The sequence below is a fragment of the Tachypleus tridentatus genome, chromosome 7 (assembly GCF_004210375.1).
Source record: "Tachypleus tridentatus isolate NWPU-2018 chromosome 7, ASM421037v1, whole genome shotgun sequence".
In the NCBI taxonomy this organism is placed as follows: domain Eukaryota; kingdom Metazoa; phylum Arthropoda; class Merostomata; order Xiphosura; family Limulidae; genus Tachypleus; species Tachypleus tridentatus.
This window is the reverse complement of record NC_134831.1, coordinates 80037856-80049093: the sequence shown is the minus strand read 5'-3', so window position 1 is coordinate 80049093 and position 11238 is coordinate 80037856. Positions and strand designations below refer to the sequence as shown.

Sequence of the window (11238 nt, the reverse complement as noted above, 5' to 3'; positions counted from 1 at the left end):
CAAAACGTGTAAATTTCTCCAGTATGCAATACAAATCTTAAAAGAAAATAATAAACTCCTTTCATCTTTTATAAAATGTTTGCGTCGAAACATTTTAGTCTTTTTTTTTTCTTTTTTTGTAACTATTTAGTTGAATTTAAAATAATTCGTTTTCAATGATAGCACCAGGTGGCAGAAATGTTGTGTTGCATAGGCTGTATTATAATCATTTAATGATTTTGTGTATGTTGGGTAAGATGTGGAAAGTTGCAGTATTGAGCATATTTTATGTACTGGTATATCTAAATTTAAGTTTATCGTTCAATTTAGATTAATAAAACTAAGCATTATATTAGTATAATTTAATTTACTATTTGAGTTATTGTTGCACAATGTATATTTAGTACCATTTGGCAATAGTATAAAGGGTGTGGTGACATCGTATTCTTACTCATGAGAATGTTTACTTTTAAAGAAACCTTTCAGTAGCGACAGAAATGATGAGGCACTTTTTAGAAACCACATCCGAAATTTAGTATTTTATCCATGAAATTCTTGGGAATATGTATTACTTTGTGAGGAATCCAGAGACGTGCGTCAATTTATTCAATACGAAATCCCCGAACTGCATTGATTTTATTAACCCTAATTCAAACAGTGGACATGATGTTGTAACTTGGTATGTTATCTATATCTCTGTCTGGCTATTTGTCTCAGCAGTTCCTTGCAGATTTCACAAGACATTTAGAACTGTTGAAACAGTGTCAGATTTTCTGAGTGTTCTTGTTGAGACAAATTTAGATTCGAATATAACATGCATATGTAAAGTAGTAAAATGCATGAGATTGTAGAAGTGTAGCAAGTGTGTATGCGATCACAATGGCACAACTGTTGTGTAAACCATTGGTTGTAAGAGAATTCAGAAAAGCTGTGATGGAGGACATGTTCTTAAGTGTGTAAAGAAAGGTATGTTTGTGCACAGGAGAGATAAACTTGTGAATGAATCCAATGGTTTGCTTTTCAGATGAAATCAGAATTTAGAGAATGGCTAAAGATAAGGTAAGGAATTGAGAGTACAAAAGAGGAAAGACAGGTACTAAGTTAATGGTAAAATAGTGTGATCATAGTATGAGTGTGGTCCACTGTGGTAGAATAGAAAAACCTCAGTGTTTCATATCAAAGAAAACAGTGTGGAAAATGATCCTTGGATCATGCCCATTTTTCTGTATCTAATGGGATATCTCACCACCTACCAAGTCTTGTTTACTGCTGCTGAGTTGGAAATTACTTTTTAGATTGTCAGATATGATGTCTACTTTATCAGTTTTTAGGCACCTAAAATTAGCAGTATGTTCATTAACATTTTAACACACACAGATGTGAAGTCTTATTAGGAATTTTGTCTTAAGTTGTATTAAAAGTCACATGAGAGGATTTATCAAGATTTTGTTTTCATATGTCATTTTTTTTCACAAAATTATGGGACAGCATGAGGAATCCAGGACAGTGTCTCACTGGACAATCTCGCCTCCACAATTACTGACTATCACTTTAAAACAAACTAATTTTTGATATTGCATTCCTATTCATAAATACAGAATTTTGTAAAATGTTGGTACTTCGTTGCAACAAATTTGGTGTTACTTTGATAAAGCGTAAGATGCATACTTTGTGAAATATTATAAGACTTAAATATGCTAATTAGATGAAGTTGACCACCAAAATGTTTTTTAATTTTTGTAAATAATGAAGATTTTTTGAACAATGTTTCAGTTTTTGGAAATTGCTCTAAATTTTTCTTTACATGAATTGTAATATTTTGTGTTCAGAGAAAATTGTGTTTTTCATCTGTCTTTTCTATTTTCCATTTATTTTTTGAAAATTTTTAGTCTTATTTGACTGAAAAATGTGTTTAGCAATTATTTTTATCAAAATAAAACAATTTATTTCTATTCAGGTACCAGTTTTGTTAAAGTGTCAAATTTTTTGCAACAATGTACAGTTTCTCATCTTGAAAAATACAAACTGTAATTACCTAGTTAGATTCTTACTTTGAAACAAACAAACTTTCAAAATGTCTCCAGAAAAAAATAAATGAAAAGATAGGCTATATAATATATATATATGGGTCAAATATTGCCTTTTCTTCCAAAATCTGGTAAGAAGTCCATATCCCCAACATGAGATCTACTGGTCCATCATAGCTGTTTCAAAAATATTCATTTTGCTGTGCAAGTTTTGAGTTTATGGGGTGCATGTCATTGCTGTTATGAAGAGTAATATAGGAACATGTATTTTAAATTTTAAGACACCAGTGACTTAATGAATTTGGACTATTGTCTGGCAATATATCCTGGTTACTTTGTCATTTACACATCTTACATTACTGTAAGTTGTAATCTGTGTGAACCCAAAATGTCTTTTTAGTATTGTGGTGGTTTGATATCATTTATTAAACAGAAACTGGATATTCACTAATAAGTGGTGATAGGGGTTAAATTAAGATTAAAAGGAAAATCAGTTGTAAAAGAAATTATAGTGACTTGTGCTGTAATGGTAAAAAGCTAAAGTTTGTTTTTTAAAAGTAGTGAGTTTAGTTATAATGAGCATCTTATGAGCAACAAATTTTGTCTCTTGGCATCTACAGATGAGGAACTATTGATGGGAAGGAAAATAATGGTCAGAGAAGGATGTGGGTGATAAAGAGTTTATAGATGATTCCTTGACAACCACTGGATAGTCTGTGGGGTAAATGGGAAGAAAATAATCAGGTTTTGCTACCCAGGGGTGCAGATGGCAGATAAAATTGACAGAACAAGAGATGTAATAAAGAGGGTTAGCAGAGATGTAGTTTTTGTGGTTCGTGTAGGGGCTAATGATATAGCGACAGGTAGGTCAGAGGAACTAATTAATAAGCAGAAAGAATTGATAAAGGCATTTAAAGAAATAGGCCATAATATAATTCTGTCAGGGATACTACCCATAATTAACTGTAGGGATTAAGTTGCAAGTAGATCACTAAGGCAGATTACTAGGTTTAGCCTAGTGCTATGTAACTGTAAGGAAGAGCAGATAGGCTAGTTGGAATTGTGAGATTGGTTGAGTGGAAGAAAGGAACTTTGTGAAATGAATGTTTTTTTTTTAATAATGTAAGGGCTTGCTTGTTTGCTAAGGCTACGAACTCAGCTGTAAGAGAAATTTTAAACTAGGATAAGACAGCAGTGAGGGCCAAGAAAACTAAATGCATATAGAATAAAAGGCAGAGAAAAAGTTTAGTATAAGAAATGAGCATAGAAGTGGTTTTATGGTTAGGCTTAATTATTTCTATTGTAATGCTAGAAGTATAATAAATAATAGATGATTAGAATATGAGTAAGAATGGAGGATTTTGATGTAATGGGAGTAACTGAAACATAATTGAACATAGGTGATTTTGATGACGGAAGTTGCTTTGAAATGCAGGGTTAGACTATTTATTTGGGATAGAGTATTAAAAAGGGGAGAGGAGTGGCTTTAAATGTAAAATGTGAGTTACATTCTGTTGAACTTGAAGATATTGAAGATAATAGCAAGAAAATTTAATCAATTTTGTTTTCTGTTAGTGGATACAAAGGAAAAGATTTTAAATAGGAATTTCTTACAGACCACCAAATGATATTGATCTAATTTGTGAGAAACTTTACAATTAGATAAAAATTTCAGCTGTTAATAAAGTCATGAATGATTTTAATTTCAGGTATAGACTGGGAAATGCTAGAGTCAAATCATAAAGGAGAAAGATTTTTGGAAGCTATTTAGGATGGCTTTCTTCATCATTTACTCAAGGAACTTACTAGAAACAATGTTATTTCAGATTTATTGCTATATTCAAATATAGAAATGATTGATAGGGTAGAAATTGGGGAACATTTGGGTGAAAGTGATCATTGCTTCATTAGGTTTTATGTTTTACTACATACAGAGATAAGGAATAATTATATTTTGGTTACAAATTTCAAAACTGCAAATTTTGAAGGGATGCAAGAATTATCTGTTGTGAGTTGGGCAGCTACGTTCTTTGGAGACACTGATCGGATGTAGATAATGTTTAAACCTAAATTTTTGAATATTCAAGGAAAATATATTCCTTATAGAAAGAAAAGGTAGCTGCAAGTAAAAAAAAACAGGTTGTCTCACAAGAGTTTGAGAGAGAAAATTAAAGAAAAGCTCCAAAAGTTGGTGAAATAGGAAATTAGTACATTAGAAAGGATGCACGAGAAAAATAATTGCTGAAAATGTAAAAATTAACAGTATGGATTTCTTTAAATACATTAAGAGTAAATAAAATGTTACAATGGGATTAAGACCCTTGAGGAATGGTAAAGGAAGGCTAGTATCTGATGACTGAAATCACTAGATTGTTAAATTTTGCTTTTTTAGGTTTAACTAACAAAGATTTAAGCAGTGTTCCACATCTTGAACATTTTATAAATGGAATTGAGATCAAACAAGATGATCGTATTAATTCGGAGCTGGTTAAGAAAGAATTGGGAAGTTTAAAAAAAACAGTAAGGCTCCTGGGACAGATAGTATTTCCCAAATAGACTTGAAGGTTAAAGATTGTATGTGAGAGTCAGTGCTGTTTTTTGTCAGTCCTTGAATTGTGAGCAGGAATCAGAGGATGGGAAGCTAACTGATGTAACTTCTCTTTTTAAGAGAGGTGATTAAAGTTGTCTCAGTATTATAGACCCATTAGTCTTGCATCAGTTGTGAGAAATGTTTTGGAAATTCCATTAAAAGGTGCTTTGCAAAGTTATTTAATAATGTTTAGGATTTTACTGGATAGCCAACATGGTTTCACTAAGGGAAGATCTTATCTTACAAATCTTTTGACATTCTTGAGGTTACTAAGGTAGATGAAGGGTGTAGATTTGGTGTATCTGGATTTTCAAAAATTGTTTGACATAATGCCACAAGAGGCTTGTAAAGAAACATCTATAGTTGTGGGGATATATTAGCAAAATGGACAGAAGAGTGGCTGAATGGAAAAAAGCAAAGGGTTGCCACAAATGAAGTTTAGTCAGACTGGATTAATGTCACATATGGGGTTCATTAGTGCTCAGTCTTAGAATGTTTTTTTCATTTACATCAATGACATGGATGAAAGAATAGTCAATAAACTACTTAAATTTGTAGATTATATTAAGGTCATAGGTGTTGATGGCTTTGAAGAGGATGCTGCTGCTTTGCAAAAGGATTTAGATCATTTAGTGAGTTGAAAATAAAGGGCAGGTGGGTTTAAAGTGTAATTTGGATGGGAATAACCTTAATGGTAGCATGAAAGAAAGAGATCTTGGTATAATAGTTGATCATTCTGTTGTTAGTGGTAGGGTAAATAGGAGTTCATGTTGTATCTACAAAAATATTGAATACAAACCTAAAGAGGTTATAATTTCATTGTACATGTTGCTGGTTTAGTGCACATTTTGAATATTGTGTTCAGTCTTGGGCTCCTTACCTTAGGAAAGACATTGAGTTGTAAATGGTTTAGAGATGGGTCACTAGAATGATGCCATGGATAAAGGGGTTTTCAGATGAAAAGTTGAAATTTCAAACTGTTTTCTCTTGAAAAGAGTTTGGGATATCTGAGGTGTTTAAGGATTGTAAAGTGAATCAATTATATTTATACATCATTTTTTGTTGTTAACAGTGAGGGATAGTTTAACTGAAGGACAAGCACAAGTTTTAACAGGGTAGGAGTTGTCTTCAGCTAAGACAGTTTTATTTTTATAATAGGATGGTTGTCCTTTGAAATGGCTTGTTTAGAGATGTTGTAGAAGCAGTAAATTTAAGAAAGTTTAAAAGAAAGCTTAAGTATATGAATGACAAAGACTGGCTTTAAGATTTTTAAAAATTTATTAAGAGTTTGTTTAAAAGATGGATCAATAGGTTCCATGTTGTTCCAAAAAGTTGTATTTTAAAATAACTTTTCTCTCATTACCTAAACAGTTGATGCCTTTGTGGCTCTTCAGAGAATTTCATATTTGTAAATAGTGCTGTCTGAGTTACTTGCATGTAATGTAAATAATAAACAAAAATCTTAAACATGAATTCTGAAAAAGTTCATCAGTCAATCTTCCAATCAGAGAAAAAAGCCCCTTTAACACAATTCTCCGCTTCCTACCATTAAGCCAGTTTTTAAAATTCTCAACTTTTTTGGTAAATTTCATAACCATCTACTTTGTTACTTAAATTAAAATGTTTGCAGTTTATTAAAAATTGTGAAAATCAAGATGCACACAAGTAGTTTGTTCTCTTCCAAAAAGGCTGAACCCTAATTAAGAAACAATCAGAGGGACAATACTCTTTGTTATAAAGCTATGCTGTAAATTGTTTATTAAAAGCCCTACTTTTAAATGCTTAAATACATTTTTTCTGAAATGTTCTAATACATTGCAAATGAGATGAGTGACACTGACAGATTTAAGTTTCCCAAATTCTTCACAGACATTTTTAATCAGAAGTCACTTGAGTAGTCTTATAGTCATCAGAGGTTTCTCTGGTATCAAGAGTTTCCTGATAAATAAATGAAATCCATTACTAACTCCTCTGTAAGCTTTTTATATATCCTAGGATAAATTTCTGTTTAAAATCTTTCAGAACAACTATTGTCCAGTATGAATAGATTTTAACACATTGGCCTCCCACACAATCCACTAGTGGGTCATGATAGTATTTCAGTAAGACCCTCACAACCTATCTGTGAGTCGTGCTCTATTTTCTTTTTAAAAGGCCACTTATTGGCTAGGACACAATGGCTACATATACAATCTTTCTTAAAATCATAATTGTAAAATGACTAGTGGGACCCTGGAAAGTATTAGCAAAACATTCTTGGAAGCCAACATGTTAATGAGAGAAAACAATATTCCATTGTATTGGAAAAAAAGCAGTAGAAAGCATTTTTGAGTATCTTTAACAGTAGTTTATTTTCCATAATGGGGGATTTCTGTAAAAACCTTTAAGAAACCTAATGTTAACCTAAGCTTATTTAGTAAAGTGTGAAACCACATTCAATTTTGTGGCAAAGACTTTTGTGAATCACTCTGGCTTTAACTGTACGTTGTAACTATCTTGAATAACTTTGTTTTGCTAGCTGATAACATGATTAATGTAAGTTATTTCACTTACAAGTAGTTTAGTTTCTCAGTTACTTTATGAATAAGTTATGGGTTGAAATGCAAGCATTTCATAGGAATACCTATATTTAAAACTAGTTGGTCCAACCTAAGAAAATGTTTTGTGCTCCAGAAATATTTTCTATGTCTCCACCACTTTGTGCAATAAAACAATTCACTAAAATTTCAGTAAACTCTTTAAGCCTCATACATAAAGACAGTCTAACCCAAATAGTTTCTCAAATACATGCCTTTCAAAATAATGAGTGTTTTTATTACCAGCACCAATAGTCTATATGCACATAATTATTTCAGTTTCAACAACCTCCTTAGGTGGCTTTTGTTAGATGTGTCTTTTTCCTTCCTCTTCATTCAGGAATACCTTCCACTAGTACAGCAGTAAGTCTACAGATTTACAGTGCTAAAATCAGGGGTTTGATTCCCCTTAGTGGGCTCAGTAGGTAGCCAGATGTGGCTTTGCCATAAAAAACACACCCATTCAGGAACCTCAAACTAAACACTCAACATTTTTGTAGCTTCAGAAATATAATTTTGCAAGTTTTTAAATTCTATCTTACTGGTAAAACCACCTATGATTTTATATTAACCTGATCCATAAGAAAGATACTGTTTTTAAATTCAATCTTACTAGTAAAATCAGTGATCCTTTCTTATATTAACCTGATCCATAACAAAGATACAGACTTTCTGAAATAACACTTTTATATTCTTATTTAGTATTACTTGACAGGTAACAGGATTTTAATTATAGTATTTTATTGCAATGTTTTCTACACTGAATAGTCAGTTTATTAAGAATTTTTCCTAAAGTGGGGATGAGTTATCTTGTTCTGTGAGAATAACATTGACTCTGCATGATGTCAAAGACTACAGGTTACCAGAGGTTGGTTGGTTTAATTCTAATCCAACTGTTGAGGGATGTGGTTTGTGACTGGCTTATAGATTTCCACAAGTTTATGGTGGTAAATATAGTATTCAAATACATTGAAAAAGATGTTCCAACATGTTAAAGCCTATGAGTTTCAGTGGCAAAAATATTTGGCTGAAGTCACTGGTACAAGCATGATTTTTGCAATGTATACATGACAAATGTTTTTATTTTTTGTCTTGGCAGAAAACCTTTATCCATCACTGCCCTATTAAAAAAAATGTTCCTGACATTATATTTCAATCTCTGTTGTTGGAAGAAACAAATATGTAATTTTAAGAAGTAAACATTTACTCCCCCCTCTAATTATTTGAAAAAATTCCCACTCTAAACTCGTGTAAAAATAGTGATTTCTACCATTTCCTAACATCATACTGTGTAGGCCAGTTGCGGTTAGAAAAAAAAACTTTAATTAGAACCTATCTTTTTCCAAATCTTTAGGTTGTGTTCTCTTATCCTGTTGTCTTTAAACTACAATGCAGAAATAAGAGGCTATATCTTGTTGATTCCTTGGATAAACTTGTAAAAGATTACCTTGCTCATGCTTCTCTCCTTAGTTTTGTTTAATTAGGCTATATTTAGCTATAACATTACATTTTTGCTTACATGATGTTAATTTTAAACACCCCCTCGGTGTGGATTCCTGTACGTGGTGAGGGGGCTTCCCAGGGAAGGTTCTGTTCTGTCTGGTTACCTTCTCTGGGATCTAAACATCCACCCATGTGTTTGCAGTGCGTAGCGACCCGTGAAGGGGAGGAGAGGATCCTGGTGGTTGAGGGGTCCAACCCTATCACACCACTTTGGCCTTTAATTCCTGTAGACGGGCAGCCTTTGGGTGGCCCCCCTTGGGTCAATCGGCTGGTCCACTTGGGCTAGAGTCAACCAAGTACCAGTGTTGGAAGTTCTCAACAGGTGTTGTGGACATTGTGCCTGATGCTGGTGTTTGGGCATAGTGCTCACGAAACCCTGGCGTTGCTGCATTGTTCTTACATGACTTTGTAGTGCATCCCCTCGTAGGGCTCCATGGTGGGTGGAGTCAGTGGATACCAAAATTTTTCTTTTTTCCTATGGATCCTCCTTCAAAAAGTTTAAATAAAATAGTGAAAAAACATCAATGAGTAAGCGACCACGTCTTGAAGACTCTTAACAGCAATCTTCAACATCTGTAACACACGTAACTCATTTTCTTATATTACATTCTCTCGGAAAAACGTTTAGGGCAATTGTCCCCCTTTTTTATTCAAAAGGGACTAGAGGGACTTGCTGGCTCTCCAAAGTCAGTAAAGAAGCTTCGATCTGGAGACATATTGGTTGAAACATCCACATCCCAACACAGTGAACTTCTCTTGAATTCAAAGGCAATTTGGGATATACCTATTGAGGTTACACCTCATGCTACTTTGAATTCCTCACGAGGAGTTATTGTTGAGAGGGATTTGAAGAACGTCCCTGAGTCGGAGATTCTTGCTGGTCTCTCCACTCAAGGAGTTTCTGCAGTGAGGCGCATCTCCACTCGCAAAGATGGAGGTACACTGCCAACAAATACCCTCGTTTTGACATTTACTTGTCACCTTGATACAATGGAACTGTCGAGGTTTACGTTCTAATCTGGATGATACCAAATCACTGATTGCTTCCTACCATCCTATTAGTCTTTCCTTACAAGAAACATTTCTAAAACCTGCTGATACAGTCACCATTTGGCAGTTTTCTCTGTACAGAAATGACAGGCTGTGTGATGGACAAGTACATGGAGGGGTGGCACTATTGGTTGATCAGCATGTGCCCACCCTGTCTTTGTCACTCAACACATCCTTGGAGGCCATAGCCATCCAGGCTTTTTTTGGGTCATACCATCACTGTTTGTTATCTCTACCCGTCCCCTTGAGAGACACATGATCAATCAGACCTTGATGCTCTTATTGAACAGTTGTTGTCTCCGTTTCTAATCCTAGGGGACTTTAATGGACATCATCCCCTCTGGGGAAGTGCTGTTATTGATGGGAGGGGTTGCTCTGTAGAGAGTATGCTCTCTGATCACAATCTTTCTCTTTTCAATACTGGTTCTTCCACTTATTTTCATGCACCTAGTCAGTTCTTTACTGCTATTGATCTCTCGGTTTGCTCCCCTTCATTATTCTCCCATTTTTCATGGAGTGTTGACAGTAATCCTCTTGGCACTGATCATTTTCCTATCCTTTTGAGAGAGACTGGCCGTGGTCGATGCCACCCTACCCGCGTGCCCCGGTGGAAGCTTGATCAGGCAGACTGGTCCACTTTCACTGCTTTTGCAGAACTTGATCCTGCCATTATAAATCAGCCATCAATAGACGACCGTGTGGCAGCGGTAACTGGCTGTATTATACAAGCAGCTGCTCAGTGTATTCCTAAAACCTCGACACGTTTTCCACGATATCCTCATTTGTGGTGGAATCCTGCTTGCCACTTAGTATGGAAGGATCAAAAACGGGCCTGAGATACTTTTCATATATATCCCACACTTTCAAACCACATTGCTTTCCAACGGGCCTGTGCACATGCTAGGTGGGTAAGACATCAAAGCCAGAAGGAATCTTGGATTAAGTTCACAACTAGCATATCTTCTACCACTAGTTCCAAAATCATATGGGACAGGATTCGAAAGGTTAATGGCACTACAATTCTGTCCCCCTCTCGATCTTACTCTCTGATGGTCAGGAAGTGGCTGATGTCCGGAGCATCGCTGATACTCTAGGTGAAAGCTTTTGCCGGGTATCTAGCACCACTGCTTGTTCCTCCACCTTCTTGGCCATCAAGACTCGGGCAGAGCGTTCACCTCTTTCCTTTCGAACTGACTGTTTCTTTGACTATAATTGTCCCTTTACACTGGTGGAACTGAAAATGGCCCTTCATCGGTCTGCCAGTACATCTGTTGGACCTGATGATGTTCATTATGACATGCTGCACCATCTATCTCCTGCTTCAATTGATGTCCTTCTGATTTTCTTTAACCGGATCTGGCAGGAAAATGTTTTTCCTGATGCCTGGGACCAGGCTATTATTTTACCTTTCTCTAAGCCAGGGAAGATCCCAAGATTCCTTCAAACTACCGTCCAATTGCTTTGATGAGCTGTCTCTGTAAGACCTTAGAAAGGATGGTTAATGCTAGTCTTG

The 11238-nt window shown here is 34.9% G+C and overlaps 1 protein-coding gene across 1 annotated transcript in view; it reads left to right on the top strand.

Annotated features, from left to right (window-relative positions):
* Nucleotides 1–216: 216 nt before the first annotated feature.
* LOC143257705 (annexin A6-like) overlaps nucleotides 217–11238 on the top strand; it is an 81613-nt gene continuing 70591 nt past the window's right edge. The window contains exon 1 of the mRNA XM_076516743.1: nucleotides 217–1038. Within this exon, the coding sequence (XP_076372858.1) occupies nucleotides 1004–1038 (35 nt within the window). The 5' untranslated portion in view covers nucleotides 217–1003. The remainder of the gene's footprint in view (nucleotides 1039–11238) is intronic.